Consider the following 23620-nt stretch of genomic DNA (forward strand, 5'->3'; position numbering starts at 1 on the left):
GCCGAAAAGTAAATGTTACAGAATTCTGTAGAATGAACAAAAATTTACCAAATAAAAATCGTAATGCAAAAATCATACAAAAATCTAACAAATAAATTTCTTACCTCGATCGAGCATAAATTTCTAGCAAGAAAATAATTCAGACATAGATTCGTCTATAATGTCGGAAGGTGGTGTGCGCAAGGCATATCTAGTCCAGTCTATTTAAAGGGTAATGTCCCGCCAAATACTAAATTTCATGGGATTCACGGCTAAGCCGTGGACTCTTACTATTTCTATTTTCACGGGATTCACGATATAGCCGGGGAATCTAACTACTTTGGCGCGAATTTAAATTGACAATTTGAGGCCCATTATAGTGGTTTTGGGGATAAAAACATAAATTACTGAAGTTTATAAAATATCAACTTTCTTATTACTGAACAGAATTTAATGAAATTTACATGGAAATTTAAGTTATGAAATACAGAAAAACATGAGAGGTATTTCATGCGTGAAATCTGACATTTACCTCAATAACTCAAAAATTTACAAAAAGATGATGCAATACCTGCATTTACAATACATATAAAATAAGGCCCGTATGTCAATTTGTGACAGTTCATCAGAAAAATAAGAATAAGCAACACCTCCCTCTAATGCCGCTAGCTTAAGCACTAGCTGAAGCAGAATTCTGTTATGAAAATAGAACTGAATGAACCCCATGGGCCCATAACTGACAATTACAAAGACTCAGTGTACTAGTATTTCACTAGCCACTTTCATTGTCAAATACTTTCATTTCAACTATTAATATTAAGGAGCAAACTGAGGAGGCGTGAGATAACTGTAAAGTATACAATGCATTTGGAAATAAAAAAATGTACCATAAATGGTTTAGGAGTAAAGATATTTTTACTGAGAGAGACAGTTCTGTCGTGAAGGAGATAGTCATGTCGCCTAGGAGATAGCTATGTGCTGCATTAACAGTTTTGAGCAGTTTTGAATGTAACATGAAAGTAGTTTTCTCCATTTACGAGATACAGTTCAGTTATTACGTTTTTATATTTACACAGCATTTGTATAATAAATATTGCTTTATATTTTCTTATATTAATTTTGCTTGTTTTGTTTGTTACTATTGAACTAAACGCGCGGGCTATATTTTCTTAGAATCGGAACTACGTATTTCACTTGTAAACTCAAATCTGAATATGATGATGCCATAATTACTTTTCTTTGAGGACACGGCCAGTTTGTTTGAAAGTACCTGTAAATAAAATATACTTTGTACAAATATCAGACTCGCTGTGGCTTCATCATTGTACGAGCACGTTCAAATGCACTTGTGAATATACAATCTGAAGGTTTAAACAGTCATGCGGATTTACTAGCTAAAACAATTGATAGGACAACGTTACGCAGCAGCTTATCATCATGCATTACGTGTGATGACAATGTACGCATTAAATGAGCAACCACAATTACACATACAATAACTGGCAAAATGGCTGAGGTGATCGAATTCTAGATTTAAGAGCTTTCCGTATATTAGAATTCTAATTTTCATTTCTACCATTCTATGTTTATCTGAACCAATCAGACACGTTTGACTAAAACGAATTAAATTCGCTAGCATGAAATTACGCACAAACGACAAAAAGACAGTTTCGTGCGGGCTTTAATTCGCGCATTTTAAATTTAAAAAGTATTTTTTTTATAAATCGCCAGCATCGCATGTGCCACTATTATGTACCGCCTGTCAATAAAAGCGGTCCATTTATGACCTTGTTAAAAATCAATATGACAGCGCAACTGATAATTGGTGACCTAGTTTTTGATCCCAGATAACCAATTTTCGAACTTGATTTTCGAGCATCTATGGTTATACAAGCTCAGTGTTGATAGACGGACAGACAGACGACGGACGCCAGATATCGAGTAATCACAATCACTCACCAGAGCAAAAGTTAACAGAATGTACAACTATTCAAAATTTACAATTCTAGCCTGATGTAAAAATCTTTATTAAAACAATACTTGGCAAATTCATTATGTGTATCCCACGGAACAGTGACTGCATATTTTTTTCAAAAGAGGACAACCCAACGTAAATATTGTAAACATTTCAATATAATATTACAATTATGAACACAGAGTTCTCATATGAAAACAGAGCTATCTTCTTGGCGACATGACTATCTCTTTCACGAAAGAGCTGTCTCTCTTAATAAAAAGTAAATATGTTTACTCTCAAGCCATTTTCGGTACACATTTTATTTCCAGATGCATTGTATACTTTGCAGCTGTCTCACGCCTACTCTGTTTGCTTCTTGATATCAGTTAAAATGAAAATATTTGACAATGGAAGTGCTTTCATATCGAAAAGGCCAAATTCACTGCTAAATCAATCACGAGCACAAATCAAGACTGAATTAGCAAACTTTAAATGCTCTGTAAAGTTAAATCATATCTACATCGTCTGCCATTCCCAGATTTTTGATATTCAATACAGTGCTTGTAAAAATGCAAAACAATATGACGACACTCACCTATGTTGACGTTCTTTTATCGCGACATGCACTAACTCGGAAGTTGCGACAAAGCCACTTACCGTATACCTCTGTTGTTTACCAGGCGAGAACTGCCTTTGGGCACGCTGTACGAGTTTAGAATACATTTGTGTCACCAACTGTCAGTTGCAACATAGTACACTAATGCATCATTAATGCATACGAAAACTGTATTCATTACTCAAATTAGTGTTTCAATGAAATATCTATGATATGATTCATTGATACAACACATGTGTTTTTTTTTTCAAATACCATAAGATAAGTGTGTGTGTGTGTGTGCGTGCGTGCGTGCGTGCGTGCGTGTGTGTGCGTGTGCGTGTGCGTGTGCGTTTGTTTAGCATCTTCTTTGGCAGCTTTTATTCATATAAACGATGGTGTCTACTTGTATAGTAGCAGTAAGCTCAATACCAAACCTCATAGTGCTTCCTCACAACTAGTGATGTCAGAGGAGTACACATATATCATATATCCTTAGAAAGGCATTATTGATAGAATAGAAACACAAGGATGCATTTTCAACAAGACAATGCATAAAAAAGTAATGGCTTTTACTTTTTTTTTTAGAATTTTGACCCTTATTTTAGTATGGACTTCTAGCACATCATTAGACAGAAGATTAGACAAGGCGAGAACTTTATTTACGTTAGACAAAAAACTGAATAAGTGTACCAATTTGAATTCTTCCTGATAATTACTTCTTCGCAAATAAATTTTAGGGCCTGTATGCCTTTTATAAACATTAAATGAAGGGCCGTAACATTGGCATTGTAGAGAGAACTCTAAATAATCATGGTGTACAATTTTACATGTAGAAAAATAATCCTATGATATTTGATGACTCACGATGAAATAGCTGTTTAGATATGCACAACAGAATTTAGACAGACGGATATCATGATGGACGTGCTAACACATGAGTACTTAAGATGACATCAATAAGCAGCAAATCTAATTATTCTCTTACGTGGCTAGATAGAATGCAGAGAAAAGAAGTAGCCACACTAATACCCATTTGTAGAGACGGAAAGAACATATAGACAACAGTAAATCTAAGAGATCCCCACGCCCACAGAAAGAATTGGGGAATGGGGCTCGCTCAATAATTTGAATAAAATGGTTTAAGTTGCAAATAACATTGCGAAAACACATAACTGATTCATAAAAAAGTTCGGTTCTGGTTTTTGCGGGAACATACATGCAAATATTTAACTTCTTGCACCAGCTTGCACTTCATCCTAATTAGCAAAAACAAGTTGTGTTAGGGATTACAGGCTTAGCAGGATTAAGTAATTTCTTTTCAGGACTTTTATATATTTTTCTATAATTTTCCGCTCAAAAGTAGGTTAGTTGTGCACTGTACAAAGTCCTTTTTCAGTTATTTTTATTACAAACACGTTATAAAATGGCGCTTCTTTTCTCTTCAGATGCACGCGATAATTATCATAATTCAATCAAAACTAAGAATTTAACAGCGTTTCAAAGAAACCCATCTGCACATGAAATTCCAAATTGGGGACATATATAAATCTTACCATGAGGTTAATATCACCACTTAAATTTATCGATTTAAATAAGCGTTTGGTACACCCTGTAAATTTGATATTTTATCTGTATGCCTACACTAAATGTTTCGAATAATACGTTTGTAGCTCGACAATTCAAAGAATAGGCAGAGCTTTCAGACTTACGCGTGCGTCGCGGCATTTTTATCTGGTTAAGAATTTATATATACGCTGGTATATCAGTAACAACATGTGAAACAGTTTTAAACTGGACACACTAACTCAATGTAATAAACTTTGTCACAAACTGACATACGGGCCTCATTGTATCTGTAGTTTAAATGCAGGTATTGCATCATCTTTTTTTGTAAATTTTTGAGTTATTGAGGTAAATGTCTAATTTTTCGCATAAAATACCTCTCATGTTTTTTTCTGTATTTCATAACTTAAATTTCCATGTATTTCTTATTAAATTCGGTCCAGTAATAAGAAAGCTGATATTCTATAAACTTCAGTAATTCAATTTCAATCCGCGCCAAAGTAGTCAGATTTCCCGGCTATATCGTGTTTCCCGTGGAAATGCAAATAGTCAGAGTACACGCATATATCGTAAGTCCCATGAAATTTAGTATTTGGCGGGACATTACCCTACAAATAGACTGGACTAGATATGCCTGGCGCACACCACTTTCGACATTAGATGAATTTACGTCAAATTGATTTTTCTTGGTAGAAATTTATGCTCGATCGAGGTAAGAAGATTTTTTGTTAGATTTTTGTATAATTTTTGAATTACGAATTCTATTTAGTAAATTTTTGTTCATTCTACCGGATTTTGTAACATTTCTTTTCGGCATTTGATTTTTGCTAGTTTCGGTATGTCAGGATTATGTATCAGTTTTTCAGGCTTTTGTAAATTATTTCGAAAGAGGAATTAAAATTGTTTCGTTTATATAAGCTGTAAGATTTGTACCGAAATTTGTGTAACATGATAATTGTGAAGTACTCTTTGTAAAAAACATATGTCAAACATTTCGTTGTTAATTATGGAACGCCATTACTAATGTATAAATCTATGTGGCAAGTCTAGTATCATGTATGTCATATGTTATTGTAATTTGAAATTATTGTGTGCCAGTCTAAAGCATATCTAAACAGTGTCCGTTTTATTGTATGACATTTGATATTATATTGATACCAGCTATTGTTTAACGTTTGAATTGCATTGAATTTTGTTAATGTGTAGCTGCAAATAATAGCTGCAGTTTATCATTTCCTTATCTATAATTTTTCATCATAAACTGTTCATATCTTTTCCATGCTTTAACTTTAGATTTGTAAGTAATTAATTTGAGAAATAATGGAAGTAATAAGTGACGTATTTTAATCACCTGACGTATGAACTTAGTAGCACATATATTTTGTATAAGTAGCATGTACTATTTATGGGAGCCTACAGAGGTATGGTGAACCCAAAGGAGCAGTTTTATGCCCTGACTTTTGTTTTGCTATGGTGCTTACCATATGTTATATATTTTAGCTTCTTCCACCAGGCGACTTTTACCTGGTGATGATGTCACGACCCGGAAGTACAATACCCGCGGTTCAGTTGTCTTCACTCGCCTGGATGTGATTCTCCCAACACAGAGCTTTCGTCCCATGTTTGTGCCGTAACCCGCAAAGACGATGATTTTTGCGAAGCTATTTTGTTTAGCTTTTGTGTTACTTACAGTTTGAAATTAACGGAAACAACTGTGTCACGTCACGTTAAAACGGAACTGCCAGTGTTAAAACTTTATACCTAGAGATACTGAGCTCAGATGTTTTTTGCTTCATTCTTTCTTACAATAAGTTTTTTGTCCACTTTTTATTTATTCATTGTGCATAACCATTTTTTTTTGTAAATAAATTTGTAAATATTGTAATGGGTGTTGATTTGTTCTGGTAGTTATTGTCCCCGGTACGTCCATCCTGTCACAAACTTACATTGTACAGGTTCCATAACTCTGGTTTGCTTTGTTTACAAGTGATGTTCTTTTTTCGACTTTGGTTAATTTTTGGTTATTTTTTTGTTTGTAAGCTGGTACCCACTGATGGGAATGGATTATAATTTCACACACTTGTTCACTGTCATGATCTGACATGCAATGCACAGATTCAATAACTCCTTCATGCATTTTTACAAAACTAAGCGCCTGTTTCGACTTACATTATAGCAGGGTTTTGGACAAGCTTTTGTATATAATCCAGTATCTCAGTACCCACTTATTAGAATGAATTGAACTATACACACGTGTCACTGTCAAGAGCTGATTATGCATTGTGCAGGCTCTATAGCCCTGTTTTGCATCTTTATAAAATTATGCACCTTTTTCAACTTTTATATCCACTCTATTGACAATGACGTTGAATAGTCGATCGTTGCTGTCCTCCTACAGTTCTTGTTTAAAAAATGTCACCGCCTTTTGAAAATATCTATTATTTACATTGGGTCAGACAGTAAATAAAATTAAGCATCATACGCTGACCTCGCTGTTACTATTACACATACACGTGGCATTATACCCCATCTAGTCACATTATACTGACCCTGATCTGACCAGTCCTAGAAAAATCTTCCTTATGTTGAGCGCAAACAAAGGAAGCAGAAGCTACTAGTTTCAAGTCTTTGATATGTTGTGGTCAGGTGGTGAACCCACGGCCTCCTGCAATGAAAGAGCGCGCTCTTCCACTAGGCTACCGTGCCGGTGTTAAGATATGAACACAATATTATTGTTAGTTGTGCATGACCTGTAAGTGTTATAGATATTTTAAGTATAATGTAATTCGATAACTGATTTTTATGAACGTTTAAACGAGAGAGACACACATTTTGACGCACAGAATATGTTTGTTGAATATAACGATACTTTAAACGGTGACAATGTCTACATAGTGTTATAATTTCATTCCTGAGAGTAAAGCAATTAAGAGTTTACCTTATCTATGTATGTTTTATACCACGTTGATGCCATGTTGCTCTTTCTGGCACGTTCAAAACGGGGATCTTCTTTAAGAATTTCTTTTGCATCTTCCCATTTTGTTGATGTCGTAATTTCCTCATAATCTTCGAGAAATTCACGGAAGTCTTTCTACAATTCAGAAAAATGGTTATTCAAAGTAAAAATGGTAAATGATCAAATCAATTTTAGATTCTATCGATAGTAAAAAACAATATTCTATATATTTAACAAAAAGATTTGGAACATATTAAAATTAAAATATGCATTCGGCTGATTTGGAGAATTGTTTTGAAGTTAATTATTATTATTATTACTATTATTATTATTATATCACATTTATATAGCACTCTTTTCATATAAAAATACGTTCAAAGGTGTTTTTCATAAAAACATTTATATAATGTTCAATAAAAAGTGGTATTAGACATTTCTAACGTAAACGTAAATCGGAAACGGATTACTGAATCCGTAAATGATATTTGCAAATAATGGTCTAAGGGTGATACGTTTGCATTACTATTGGATGAAATTGTCTCCCATAGGCCACAAATTAGCCTAAAATTTTGCGGATTCAGTATTCCGTTTCGTAATTACGTTTACGTTAGAAAGGTCTAATTGGACTATTATAGAAGAACTTATAGTTACATTACGGTAAATAAGAATGAAGGTAAGCAGATCAAAACAGGAAACAAAAATACATCGACAAACATTAAACACGCTATTTAAAACTATAATAACGAGTACTGTTCTACCATTTTCCTCCACTATTATACGAATATAATAAATAAATTAAAATGATTATTTCATTACATCTGATATTAAGCATACGTTTTTGAAATGACGATCGGCACAGTAAAAAATACCACAATGGATATAAAAACAGCAGTCTTCCCAAAGCGTAACCCACACCAAATGAACGTGCAGAAATTGTTTTCTATTCATATTCAGGCAATACAGAACATGTCAATAATCGCATTATCATTTACTTAGAATTATAAGATTTTTTCAGTTGGTTTTAATCACTAAACAAACCAACAACTGATATACAGGTACCTTCTTTTTGAAGTAGTCGTGTAAAAAAAAAATTAAATCTTTAAGTCTTTTCCAAATGTTACGTATCTTGTCAATGACTTGGTTTGTTGAATTCTGTGACTCATTGCCCTGATTGTCACTAGATGATGTCATTTCATGTTCTTGACCCTCTCCATGGTTATAACCTAAATTATGCCGACTTCTTCCGTCCATATCATCAACACTTGTATTATTTTCCTTGATACCTTCTTTCTGTGAATACAAATGTGACATCCTTTTATAACTGACATTATAAATATCACTAATATCAGATTTATCACTTTCAAATTCGCCCTATGATCCGAAAGGACAAAAAATATGACACTAAGTCTTAGTGCGGGGAGACTTTTTACACTGAATGGATGTTGGAATATTGAAAGAAATCTATAAGAATATCATTTGGCACTGGAAATTTCCGAAATACTTTTCAATGCCTCCCATCTAACTAAGAGGCCAGCGCTGTTTTTCCCAGGAAAGACATCTCCCCGTGTATTGGTCCTGCACGCATTGCACGTTAAAGAACAAGACTGTTTATTTGCATAAAGCGTGACTAAGATAGCCGGACATCTCTGTATCTAAAAGTATTTCTCTCTGGCTATTCAGGGTTTTTTTTTTTTTTCTTGCTGTGTCTCTCTGTAAGATGGCTCTACGTCAGAACTTGTAGGGGCAGCATTTGTTTTTCTGGGTGGCTCGCTTTGTATGTAAAGTACCTTTGAACCAGCTTGTCATGGAAGTGGCGCTTTACAAATCTGGTACAATGTAATTTACAGAACGCAACTTGAACGAAAAATTGATTTAGTCTTAATGAAGTCTGCATTACAACTCACGTACCCCAGATCGGCTTTTGTGGAATTCTATTATAATAGCATGATATTAAGTAATGTTTATTTGATTTCAAAGAGCGTCTTTTAAAAACAACCATAATCTAAGATCCAAACTGGGAAGAGCTTTTTCAGCTTTTTCCTTCTTTCGCTCTTTCTAAAATACAGGCCATGCCTTCTCATATGTTCATGAGAATTCTGAATGTGTTACTGTATAAACTGTTAATTTTTCATGAAAGTCACTGTTCCAGTAACACCTACGTACCAATCAATAAACGCCAGACAGTCATACTCGTTTCCTATGAAACCCTACGGACCAAAAGTATCAATTTGAAAGCTGAAATTGCGACGCACAGATTTAGTTCAGAGTGTTGGTCGTTTAAAGTGTATCCACTGTTAAAAGCATATTTTGTTTTGTTACTGTCAATGTACAACACAACAATCCGTATCGAAACAAATCGGTAAGTATGACGGACCGGTTTGGACAAGATATCTCAAATGAATTGTCAAAACAAAAATCAATTATTCCTATTTTTATAATAGTAACATGAACAATCCTCCGATAACACGAGAAGTAAACGAAGAATCAACAGACCACATTCTTTGTCATGTTCTGGTGACGAGCAGGAAAAACGGCATCGTGTGTATAGAAATATACAGCATCAAGCGAATAATTACACACCAGTTTTCATTCTCTTTTAAGTTATAGTGAAACCGGAAACATCTATTGTTTTCCATATTAACATCTGAATTTCATACCGGGTGAGTATGTGACATCATTCTATTTTTTTCTTTATGTCAGTTTTTTCAATTTTATTCCAAATATTGCACGTTTTCATAACATTCAATTAACATACGTATGTGTAGATACTTATGTATTAGGAAAACAGCTGTGCATCGAAACATATGCACTTGCTATTTCGCGGAATGATATTGTGCTCCTTATGTCGAGCAAAATATTTTCGCTACAGAACTCTTGCATAATTTACGATACAAAGGTAGCCTAGTAACTCATAATGTCTTGTATGGTATATACGTAAGGTTTGTGGGTCGCTGAATAACTTATGGAATTTTAAGATACATATGTGTCTTGTTGGAAACGTATAAATTAAAACAATTTTGATATATAACAATAAAATCTGTAAAAATATAGTTGACAGAATAGTAGTGCGTTCTATATATTTTCTCACATTATGGTGCAATTAAGTCCCAGAATATAAACTACTGGATTGTTTACATGTAGCTTTTTTATATGATGTAATCTGCATCGAAAATAGTTACATCTTGGGACAGATTGCACTAATCAACAATTTAATCATACATGTATAATGTTTGCCTTATAGAATGTTCAGTTAAGGGTCTCGGTAAGCATTTTATTTTATAAAGGTTTTCTGTAGCGATAAAGGAACATACCTCAATCGTATCGTAGGTTGACTGCTCATTTATAACAAGAGGACTAGTTTCGTCGATGTTTTTCACAATTTGTCCTTCTGATTGTTGTCGTGATGTGGATTGATTACGCTGCGTAGTATGACCGCTTGCCTGCATCTCCAAGTGATTGTCTTCAAGAACATTGTCATTGCGCTTATCGATTTTTGATTCCATTTTAATCTGTAAAATTGCAGCATATTCAATCAGTTTTATACAGCAATATTGGCTAATACAGCGTACCTAATAGTCAGTAATTAATAACAAAGTATCAATGAGAGAGGAAAATTGACTGTACTGACCATTGAACTTTCTATCTTGCGTCGTCTTCTGAATAAAGCCAGTAACCAATATGCTTTTGATTTCAGCCTGATATTACAATTATAACAGAACCTGAAATATGGCCGCTATGCTGTTCAGATACATGGTCACAGATATAGTAACACCAAATATGTCAAATGATAGAAAAAATTTCCATCATGAACTTTTGAAAAGCCATATTTTCCAGTACAAAAAAATAACCATTTCATTGGTCCAGGACGTTCCTTTACCTCTGCTTTGGGTCTCTTGGTAAATATTTTACTTACATTTTCCTTCTTTGTTTTCTGTTCTTTCATTTCTTCTTTCTCTTCTTTCTCCTAGTGATAAAATTGTATTTACTTTACCTATGAAGTAACGGGCTGCATGTGTAACCATACAATTATTTACAACGACTGATAAGAGCATCCATCTGTATCAACAATAATTAAGACACCTTGCTAGAGTTTCATTGTAACACAGTAGTGAATGTTTTAAAGGCACATGCTTCTAGACTGAATTCACATGTTTCAAATAAAGGTGATGATTCTATGAAGAAAGAATGCATCTACAAAAGTACCGTGTTGTCTACCGTCAAATGGACATTTTTACTGCCTGCACCGGTCAGACAAATTGCAATTTGTCGTTTGGAAATAATTTATCTGTACTTTAATATTTATTCGTTGTATTATGTTTTCTATCTGTTTTATATTGTGAGGTCATATGCACACGTGATACAAATGTACAATATTGTATTTAATACATATTTTCTCTTCCAACAGCGATTTGCTTATGTGCTAGATGACCGTCAGATATAATTTCGCATTAAATATAAACACGAGGCAACAACTTTGAATCGAATATATCAACTAAACGATAACGGCCGTTGACCGATGAAAGAATGCGCGTGGACAACATCATCAGTGAACGTAAGACGCGATGATTTTATATAAGTTTAAGATAAATACAAAATTTTACCCATCAGATTATATTTGTTTTCACTCTGAAGAATAATTAGAAATATGTAAGAGCTAAGCTAAATAGAACAAACAAAAACGGCGGATAGTTCCTATTTATTGATTGTTCTAAGTTTCTATCGATAAGAGACCTTCCGTAGGAAAACAAATATCAGATTCGCCTATCGTCTTGTTCATTATATTTCTCTCGAATGGGTACTCATCCAAATATATCGCTGTATTGAACATAGCTATGTTTAATAACCTAATCACAATCCTTATAAAATTCTTAGACAAACTCTTTTATCAGAGACCTTAACGTTGGTAAGGTTCGAAAGAATTTCGGATATAACACATTCGCAATATCATATAGACGTAATTAATACAGTCGAGACATTATTTATTATTTGTTTGCTGCAACTTGAATATCAAATACTTAATTCTTACCTTTAAAATAACAAAGTGGTATATAGCAGCGTTTATAATAATATTATATCCGATGAACACGAGGTTTCCCAGCATCCATCCATCAATATATGTTAGATCTGACACGGGTGGTAATTTGTTGTAGATCCCAGCCCATTGCATGATAAGTTGGGTTGAGGCACCAGTAGAAACAATAATTCGAGAAGATATACTGTCGGCAAGGAGAAAGGACGTTAACGATATAATGACCAGCACAACGGGAGGCGCAATATACATAATTTCAAACGAATCCGCCGTGCGATTGAAGGTGATATTAGCTGTCAGTGTTGAATAATTCCCAACTGAAATATACATAATGTATCACATTATAATGCTATGTGGCTGTTTCATGTTTGTCTGTCATTATAGAAATACATACAGCAACAGGATAAGACAATTATTGCTAGATATGGTTAAAGACATAGAAAGTATCAGTCTGTCTATAACTATTATAAAAAAAAAAAAAAAAAAAAAAAAAAAAAAAAAAACAGACAGGCTACCTAAAAGCAAACTTAGTTTGTTCGTGTTTTGTGATTCAGTCAAAAAAGTGACCATTGTGCATTTTGAGCCTTATCAATGATGATCAAACACTTTCAGGAGTCCAGTCTGCACTGTAAGTAGCTTTGTTAATTTACAAAATGTTTCAGTTGTAGCATGGAAGTAAAGGTTAGTTTGCAAGATAAAATCATTACACAGCTTGTTGATGGTGTCCCGTTTCCTGTCACGGACAAACAGTGTAACTAATAATAGGTGATCAGCAAATTGAAAAAGAAACAAAAAGTGCTTGTTACCTGGATGATCGTATGGGGAGTCAAAACTGTGCAGTAGTACCGTTTTCCCAAATTTCAGATTGACTGTATTGACTTTAACATTTACTGCATTATCACCGTTCCAGTATAAAAGAAGCTCGTCCTTAGTAAAAGCATCTAAATTAGAATAAGCATCGACCTATAACTGTGATATTAAACGCAACAACGATAGAAACGAAACAAGTAATAGGAAAAAGTAATAGGAAAAAACATATATAGAGGGTCACTCAAAAAAATCCTATATCAGTCTAAATTTGTTTTAGGCCGCATGACGACAATCCACCTTTAATGGTGGAGAAAGACCCCAGGTGTCCCTTCTTGTATTATTTCATCACGGGCGGGCACCTGGGTAGAACCACCGATTTTCCGTCAGCCAGCTGGATGGCTTCCTCACACGAAGAATTGAACGCCCCGAGTAAAGCTCAAACCCACATTTTTGAGGGGTAAGTGATTTGAAGTCAGCGACATTACCCACTCCGCCACGGAGGCAAGCGGTTTCTGACACTGTATTTCTATGACATACAATTGGTATCCTGAAAAATGATAGCGACAGCTACCATGTTTGTGATGGATTGCAATGATTTTAGCAAACTTGGTAGATGGTCTCCTATTTAAGATTTTAAAATTTCATCTAGTTGACAGCGGGATGAGTGAGCATGCCGGTGGATGGCCAGGTTTTGTGACGAATATAATAAATCAAATATTTTTGGTTTAATCAATAAAGAAACATAAATATCGACCTTTGTGCAGCTGAGAACAACCGTTTTAACATTTTTTGTAAGCAAACAAGCACAGAAACATTCGTGCCATGCGCCGCAAATTTCATCTATATTGTCGATATTGTTTCAGTGGAGACGTCAGTTAATTATAATGAGTATAATGATAAAAGGAATATGGTCATAACAGTTAAGACAGAGTCCTCTTCTATTTATATTTTGTCTTATATCCCAAACTATTTCATCTTTCATATTTGTTTTTAACGCAACGACACAAATGAAACATCGCAGAAGTCAAAGTGTACATGTTAGAATTATTATTAAATATTTGTGTAAATCTTCAAGCGCTTTGCAATTTAAAAATACCTGTTTCAAGAATAGCATAAGAACAAGAACAAAACAATAATGTTGTTTTTTTCGTAAACATGGCTATCCAAACAAGGCGATCTTTAAATCTGATCGATGCTCCATGAGCACTATAGCATAAGGGTTTTTTAAATCACGGACGTTGTGTTAAAGAAAAATATGGTCAACTAGAGTTTCGGTTCTTTAACAATGCACTCTCTCTCAATGATCTCTACGAATATGACATTGCAAAGTATCAAGTCAATGCTTCTCATAGTATTTGAGTTATGCCCTGGAACAGTTTTTAAAATAAAGGGAGGTAATTAAAAGAGTGGGGCCAGCTAGATTTATGGTTTCTTGTCACTGCATTCCATCTCACTGACCTCTGTCAATATGTTAAGTATGAAGTCAATACCTTACAGAGTATATAAGTGATACCCAGGACAAGGTTTACAAAAAGGGACATAATAAAATTAAAATGCGACCACCTAGAGTTAGGGTTCCTTGTGACTGCTCGTCCTCTTACTAATTTCTGTCAATACATTAAGTACAAAGTCAATACCTTACAAAGTATTCAAGTTATGCTCCAGACAAGGTTTTCAAGATGGGAGATTAAAAATAGGACCATGTGACAAGAAATAGCCGTACCGGCGACAATCACTATCTGAATAAATCAACACCCTTTACAATATTTACAAATTTATTTACATAAGATGATTATTAACAATGAATAGATGATATGAAGAAAAAACAACTGATTATAAGAAGGAAAAGAAATCAAAGTTCAGTAACTCCAGATACAAAGTTCTGACAGTTCCATTTTAATGTGACGTTGCACAGTTGTTTCTGATAAATTCGAACTTTAAGTAGCATAAAAAATATATAACATATCTTCAAATCAAGTCCCTTTAAACCGTGAATACGTTGATTCCGTTTTGGCTCCCTATGGTGGTAGGTGATTGCATCCCTGAGCTGACTTCAGAGGAAAAAAAAATCATCGTCTTTGCGGTTTACGGCACAACCATGGGACGAAAGCTCTGCGCTGGGAATATCACATCCAGGCGAGTGAAGACAAGTAAACCTCGGGCATTGTAGTTCCGGGTTATGACATCACCAGGTAAAATCGTCTGGCGGAAGAAGCTAAAATATATAACATATGGTAAGTACCATAGTAAAACAAATAAGTCAGGGCATAAAACTGCTCCTTTGGGTACACCATACCTCTGTAAGCTCTCATAAATAATATGTGCTACCTATACAAAATATATGTGCTACTAAGTTTATATGTCACGTGATTAAAATACGTCACTTATTACTTCCATTATTACAAAAATTACTTACTTAAAAGACTAAAGTTAAAGTATGAAAAAGATATGAAAAGTTTATGATGAAATGAAAAAATATAGTAATAGAAATGATAAACTGCAGCTATTATTTAAAACTACAAGTTAACAAAATTCAATGTAAATCAAACGTTATATCATAGCTGGCATCCATATAATATCTAATGCCGTATAACAAAACGGACATTGTATGTATATGCAATAGACTGGCACACAATTTCATATTACAATAACATATTACATACATGGTACTAGACTTGCCATATAGATTTATACATTACAGTGCAATGCAGTATCGGCGTTCCATAACAACGAAATGTTTGACATATGTTTTTGAAACAGAGTACTTTATAAATATCATGTTACAAATTTCAGTAAAAATCTTACATCTTATATAAACGAAACATTTTAGACTCCTCTTTCAAAATAATTTACAAAAGTCTGAAAAATTTAATAAATTATCCTGACATACCGAAACTAGCCAAAATCACCTGCCGAAGAGTAAATGTTACAGAATTCTGTAGAATGCACAAAAATTTACTAAATAAAAATCGTAATTCAAAAATCATACAAAAATCTAATAAATAAACTTCTTACTTCGATCGAGCATAAATTTCTAGCAAGAAAAATTAGTCTGACATAGATTTGTCTATTGTCGGAATGTGGTGTACGCAAGGCATATCTGGTCCAGTCTATTTGTAGGGTAATGTCCCACCAAATACTAAATTTCATGGAACTCATGGCTAAGTCGTGTACTCCGACTATTTTTATTTTCACGGGATTCACGATATAGCCGGGAAATCTGACTATCTTGGCGCGGATTGAAATTGACAATTTGAGGCCCATTATAGTGGTTTTGGGGATAAAAACATAAATTACTGAAGTTTTAAAATATCAACTTTCTTATTACTGAACCGAATTTAATAAAATTTACATGGAAAATTAAGTTATGAAACACAGAAAAAACATTGGAGGTATTTTATGCGTGAAATCTGATATTTACCTAAATAACTCAAACATTTACAAAAGGATGATGCAATATCTGCATTTACACTAAAATAAGGCCCGTATATCAATTTGTGACAGAACACAAAGAGTTTTTGTTCCTTGTAACTGCACTCCTCTCACCGATATAGATCTATCGGTATGTAGAGTGAAGTATGAAATCAATACCTTGCACATTATTCGAGTTATGCCCCGGGCAAGGTTGTCAAAAAAGGGAGACAAAACTAGGACTGAAATCAATACCTTGCACATTATTCGAGTTATGCCCCGGACAAGGTTGTCAAAAAAGGGAGACAAAACTAGGACTACCTATAGTTCTTGTTTCTTGTCATTGCAGTTACTCTCATTGAGCTCGATCATTGTATAAAGTTATAACTTGGTCACTTTAATTCCTTTCGAGTTATCTTTCAGAGAAAAAGTGTGACGGACGGACGGATGGACGGATGGGCAAATAGGTTGCGACTACATGATCTTCCCTCTTTGAAGAGCATAAACATTCCATTAGATATGGCTAATTGATAACAGGTACAGGACATGTTCCGGTCATTCGTTGTGGTTATCTAATACAAGCATTCATCTGACTTGTTATCGCCTATTCTACCAGGTATGTTTTGAAAGTAGAAACTGGTGGTTCTGTACTTAAGGTTCTGATTAGTATCAGATATTCCTTAATTTCGGTTTTGTTTTGGATTGGCAGACTTATCAACGGCAGCATTTCCTCTGCGGGATTTAGGGCTATTTGATCCTCGGACCAGAATCGAGTATTAAGACACATTACGTAAAACTACAAAGAAATATTCATTTCAGTACAACAAAACAAGAGGACCTTGATTGTTCTGAATCGTTCACCTGCCCCCACATGAACTGAGTATGACGTTATTTTTTCTATTATTTGACATAGTGACCTTTTGAGCTCATGTGACCTACTTCTGAACTTTACCTCAACATCATCAAGATAAAAATTGTGACCAATTTTCATGAAGATCCATTGAAAAAATATGGCCTTTACAGAGGTCACAAGGTTTTTCTATTATTTGACATAATAACCTAGTTTTTATAGGCATGTGACCTAGTTTTGTACTTGATCTAGATTTAATCAAGGTGAATATTCTCACCCATTTTCATGAAGATTTCATGAAAAATATGGCCTCCAGAGAGGTCACAAGGTTTTTCTTTTTTTAGACGTGCTGACCTAGTTTTGACCGCATGTGACCCAGTTTCGAATTTGACCTAGATATCATAAAAGTGAACATTCTCACCAATTTTCATGAAGATCCATTGAACAATATGACCTATATGGAGGTCAAATGTCTTTCTATGTTGAGACCTAGTAACCTAGTTTTTGACCGCAGTTGACCCCGTTTCAAACATGACCTAGATATAATCAAGATGAACATACAGACCAACTTTCATACAGATTCCATGAAAACTATGACTTTTAAAGTGGTCACAATGTTTTTATATTATTTGACCTACTGACCTAGTTTTTAACCGCATATAACCCAGTTTCAAACTTGACCTAGATATTATCAAGAGCAACATTCTGACCAATTTTCATGCAGATCCCATGAAAAATATGGTCTCTAGAGAGGTCACAATGTTTTTCTATTATTTTAATTACTGACCTAGTTTTTAATTGCACGTAACCAAGTTTCGAACTAGACCTACATATCATAAAGATGAACATTCTGACCAATTTTCATACAGGTTCCAGAGAAATATGACCTCCAAAAAGGTCACAAGGTTTTCCTATTATTTGACCTAATGACCTAGTTTTAGAACGCACGTGACTCAGTTTCAAACTTTAATTAGATATCATCAAGGTAAACATTCTGACTATTTTTTATGAAGATCCCATGAAAAATATGGCCTCTAGGGAGGTCACAAGAATTTTCTATTTTTAAACATACTAGTTTTGAAATTTAAGCCTTGGCCATATCGATATTTTACATGAAATATATAAAATACTTACGAATTGGTTAAAAATTGTTTATTGCCTAAATATTATGCATTAATTAATTGACGTTGTCCGAATACCACAAAGCGCTTTCTGACCTGTTTAACAGGTTAGTGCGATGAAAATGTTTTTCACTTTTGGTACATAGTTATTTCCAATCTCCCTTTTGTTTTTTGAAGCGATTGTTTGTGACGTGTCCATCATTGTGTTGCCCATGCGTCGGCACCCCGTAGCAGTAATGCAACATCTATCACTACTGTGCGGTGTGACATGAGGCTAGGTAAAAGACCTAAACCCATTGTGACGGGATGCCTTCGTCTAAATTACCAATTTAGATTTACCTTGCTTCTCCTCATCTCATGTAACATGTTTATGTCAACTTCGTTTTCTTTTGCTTAGAATGTGTATGAGAAACAACTGTGGCATGAACATAAAACCGTGTTTACGGAGAAGATACCTATGTTCACAAAGGCACGTGGATAACATCAGGCTCACTATTAACTGTATTGTGATCTTCATCTCAGTGTCAGTTCTGTTTTTGGGTTACTATCTCTTCATTGTTGTAATCTCTGGAGATGTTCACACTAATCCAGGTCCATGTCAAGATCATTCAAGATTATCCTCGACTTCCTCTGACTTTTATTCCAATTCAATACAGAGCATAGACCTATCAAAACACATCTCTTTCATTCATTATAATGTTCAAAGTATTAGGAATAAGATTGATATTCTTCAGTCCGAGTTTCAAGACTTTGATATTCTCTCCTTTTCCGAAACGTGGTTAGACTCTGCCAACAGTACAACTGACCTGTTACTACCAAATTTTAACGAACCAGAACGGCGTGATCGAACTGGTGATAGTCATGGCGGTGTAATGGTCTACATAAAGAATTCATTGCGTTATGTAAGACGCCGAGACCTTGAATTACCCGGGATCGAATGTATTTGGATAGAGCTAACCACTTCACCCAAACGTCTTCTGTTTGGTAACTTCTACAGGCCGCCGAATACTGACAATTATCAACATTCTCTTATAGAAGAATGCATTCATCTTGCCTTTGACAATGGTATCCAGAATATTATTATTACTGGTGATTTCAATCTTGACATGTATCAAACAACCTCTCGCCACAAAATAGACTCATTATGTCAACAATTTTCATTAACACAGTTAATTTCTGACTCAACACACTTCACTGAACAGTCTTCTTCAACGATTGATCTTATATTCACTTCAGATCCAAACCTAGTGACTATGGCTGGAGTTTCCGAACCTTGTCTGGAGCAAAACCAAAGATATCACTGCCCATTATTTGACCTCCTTAACTTTAAAAAGAAAAAACAACAGGCATTTAAAAGACACATTTGGCTTTTCGACAAAGGTAACTACCAACTTTTGCGAGATAAGGTAGCAAATATAGACTGGGATACTATCAAAAATAATAACATTAACACTTATATAAATAACATAACTTCAGCAATTTATAATGCATGTAAACACTGTATTCCAAACAGAGACATTACCGTGACCCTCCCTGGCTCACTACACACATATGCAAATTAATACGTAGAAGACGGAGAGCGTATAGAAAAGCTAAACACACTGGTTCAAGTTCCAACTTCAACAAGTTCAAACGCATTCGTAATATTGTTGTCGATGAGATACGAAAAGCAAAACAACTTCACACCTCTACACAAGCAAACAAACTATTATCTTCCACTAACAATTCTAAATCATGGTGGACTGTCATAAAATCATTTATCACACCAACTACTTCTTCGCACCTTCCTCCGCTCCTAGATGGAGATAAAACTTTAGAAGATGATGTGTCGAAAGCAAATATGTTAAATAACTTTTTCCGAGACCAAACACTTCTTCCTGAATCCGAAGCACCGCAACTTCCAAACATAGAACCGCACTCTACATCTCTGCTTGAAAACATTATAATCACTCCTACTGAAGTCAATGTCGCCTAAATTCTTTGCCCACGGGTAAAGCTTCTGGTCCTGATGGCATCGACAATAGAATCTTAAAAGAATTGTCTTCAGAACTGTCCCAACCATTGTCAGAGCTTTTCAATTATTCTCTATCAACATCTACATTTCCAGATTCTTGGAAAGAAGCTATTGTAACTCCGATTTTCAAATCTGGCGATCGTTCTTTTGTCAATAACTATCGCCCTATATCTCTACTGTGCAACATTGGTAAGGTATTTGAAAGGGTTGTCTTTAAGCACACATTTAACCACCTTAAGAATCAGAATCTTATCACTCCTCTGCAATCAGGATTTGTACCTGGGGATTCCACTGTCAATCAATTGACTTTTCTGTATAACTTCTTTACTGAAGCTGTAGACTCAGGCAAAGAGGTCAGGGCCGTATTTTGCGACATAAGCAAAGCGTTCGACAGGGTATGGCACAGGGGACTCCTTTTCAAGCTGAAACTTCTTGGTATATCCGGTACACTTCTCAACTGGTACTCTTCTTATCTCACTGGAAGAAAGCAGAAAATTGTAATTCCTGGTGCCCAGTCATGTTGGAATGAAATTAAAGCCGGTGTCCCTCAAGGGTCAATTTTAGGCCCTATGTTATTTCTTATTTACATAAATGACATAATTACTGATATACGAGCGAAAATCCGTCTATTTGCAGATGACATCATTCTCTACATTGTAGTTGATGATCCAGATTCCGCTGCTGATACCATAAATACTGACCTTAACACAATCTCGTCTTGGGCTTCTCGTTGGTTGGTCAAATTTAATCCTAAGAAAACCGAGTCCCTCCTATTCTCTCGTAAAACACGGCCACCCGTACATCCCGATCTTTCTACGAATAATACACAAATTACTGATGTAACAACACACAAGCACCTTGGTGTCTTTTTTCAATCAGATCTCCGATGGAAATCACATATCGATCACATACTAGAAAAGGCATATCAACGTATCAATATTATGAGGAAACTTAAGTTTACTCTTGATCGAAAGTCCCTCGAAGTAATTTACCTAACATTCATCAGACCAGTTCTAGAATATGGAGATATACTCTTTGACAACTGTACTCGCACAGAATGTGAAGCTCTTGAGAAAGTTCAATACGAAGCCGCTCGGATCGTTTCTGGTACGACTAAATTGATATCCATTGCAAAACTTATGTCCGAAGTTGGCTGGGAAAGTCTTCAAAGTCGTAGACAAAATCATAAACTTATATTTTTTTACAAACTTTCAAATGGCATCCTTCCATCCTACCTTCTTGATCTTTGTCCACCACTTGTTTCAAATGAATCCTATAGTCTTCGGAATGCAAACAATTTTCGTATCCCAAGAGCAAGAACTTCTCTCTACACTGATTCTACAATCCCATCTGCTGCGCGACTCTGCAACAAACTCTCAGAAGACAGACGTGCGGAATTCTCCTAACCTTAATAGTTTCAAAAGACAAATCTCAACTATCACTAAAATTCCTAATTACTACTACATGTATATAGGAAAGCGCCACTTACAAATACATCATGCCCGACTACGCACTAACTGCAGTTCTCTTGCTGGTGATCTTTTCAGTAAAAATCTAGTCGAAAATCCTCTTTGTTCCTGTGGCCAAAGGGAGACAACAAAACACTATCTCCTGGAATGCAGCCGCTATACTGCAATTCGACACGCATTAATCAATGCAATATCACAAATATGCCCAATTTCCCTTCAGGTCTTGCTTTTTGGAAATCCCTCTTTGAGCGACAATCTCAACGTCAATATCTTCTCAGCTGTCCAAACATTCATAGATAAGTCACAGCGTTTTGACAAGCAAGGTAACAATCTTGAGACATGACACCCACTATCAATCGCTTCAAACATTTTTTTTCCCTCTATCCCCTAAAACTGTTGATCTCACGTTTAAAAATGCTGTTACATTTTGCTAATTGTAACTTTTGGATGCTTATATTGCAGCCAATCACTTTTGTATGTATTTCATTATGTCATAACCTAACCACCGTGATTTTGTATCGTGGAACGAACCTTTCAATAAGCAATTTGCTTCCGGTTCAATTTCCACTCGTCAGTTCATTGTATTATCTGTTGTGAACTATATGTATGTAAAAATTATTGGCGAATAAATAAGTTTAAACTAAACATACTGACCTAGTTTTAAACCGCAGTTAACCCAATTTTGAACTTGACCTAGATATCATCAAGATAAACATTCTGATCAATTTTCATGCATATCCCATGAAAAATATGGCCTCTACAGAGGTCAAATATTTTTCTATTATTTGACCTTCTGACCTAGGTTTGGATTGGACGTGACCGAGTTTCAAACTTGATCTAAATATCATCAAGATAAATATTTTGAACAATTTTCATGCAGATTCCATGAAAAAATATGATCTCTAGAGAGGTCACAAGGATTTTGTATCATTTGACCTACTGACATAGCTTTTGAACGCAGTTGACACAGTTTCAATCTCGACCTAGATATCATTAAGATGAACATTATGATTAATTTTCATGCAGATCCAATGAAAATGAAAAATACGACCTGTAGAGAGGTCAAAAGGTGTTTCTATTATTTGACCTACTGACATAGTTTTGGACCGAACGTGACTCAGTTTCAAACTTGACCTAGATATTATCAAGATGAACATTCAGACCGATTTTCATGCAGATCCCATAAAAAATGTGACCTCCAGATAGGTCACAAGGATTTTCTATTATTTGACGTACTGACCTAGTTTTTGACGGTACGTGACCCTGTTTCAAACATACCCTATATATCATCAAGGTAAACATTCAGACCAACTTTCATGGAGATCTTGCGAAAAATATGGACTCTATAGAGGTCACAAGGTTTTTCTTTTTTTAGACCTACTGACCTAGTTTTTGATGGCACGTAACCCAGTTTCGAACTTGACCTAGATATCATCAAGTTGAACATTTTGTCCAACATTCATAAAGATCCCATTAAAAATGTGACCTGTAGAGTCGTCACAAACAAAAGTTTACGGATGCACACATGCACGGACGGACGGACGATGGACGCAGCGCGTTCACAAAGCTCACCTTGTCACTTTGTGACAGGTGAACTAAAAACGTTATCGTTGAAAGGATTGATTTTCGACAAGAGCCGCTAGAGATAAAAGAAATACAGATGAACATCGTGATGTTGGATAATAACTTGTTACCTACCGGCTTTTTTGTTCCGATGAGGTCTATAAACACCTTATAGACCACTTATAAGGTCTATAAGAATTTCCAGACCTGTCCCATTTCTACTGTCTTCACAAAAATCTCAAGTGCCTGAAGTGGGAATCGAACCCGAGTCGCTTCGATGCAAGTCTAATGATCTAACCA

The 23620-nt window shown here is 35.0% G+C and overlaps 1 protein-coding gene across 1 annotated transcript in view; it reads right to left on the reverse strand.

The window, feature by feature from the left end:
* Window positions 1-1138: 1138 nt before the first annotated feature.
* LOC128551300 (glutamate-gated chloride channel-like) overlaps window positions 1139-23620 on the reverse strand; it is a 32613-nt gene continuing 10131 nt past the window's right edge. Inside the window, exons 6-13 of the mRNA XM_053532109.1 lie at window positions 12889-13023; window positions 12080-12399; window positions 10967-11017; window positions 10365-10562; window positions 8113-8343; window positions 7036-7188; window positions 2594-2671; window positions 1139-1249 (exon numbers count right to left, since the gene is read on the reverse strand). Of these exons, the coding sequence (XP_053388084.1) occupies window positions 1139-1249; window positions 2594-2671; window positions 7036-7188; window positions 8113-8343; window positions 10365-10562; window positions 10967-11017; window positions 12080-12399; window positions 12889-13023 (1277 nt within the window). The remainder of the gene's footprint in view (window positions 1250-2593; window positions 2672-7035; window positions 7189-8112; window positions 8344-10364; window positions 10563-10966; window positions 11018-12079; window positions 12400-12888; window positions 13024-23620) is intronic.

Source organism: Mercenaria mercenaria, chromosome 19 (genome assembly GCF_021730395.1).
Source record: "Mercenaria mercenaria strain notata chromosome 19, MADL_Memer_1, whole genome shotgun sequence".
Lineage (NCBI taxonomy): Eukaryota > Metazoa > Mollusca > Bivalvia > Venerida > Veneridae > Mercenaria > Mercenaria mercenaria.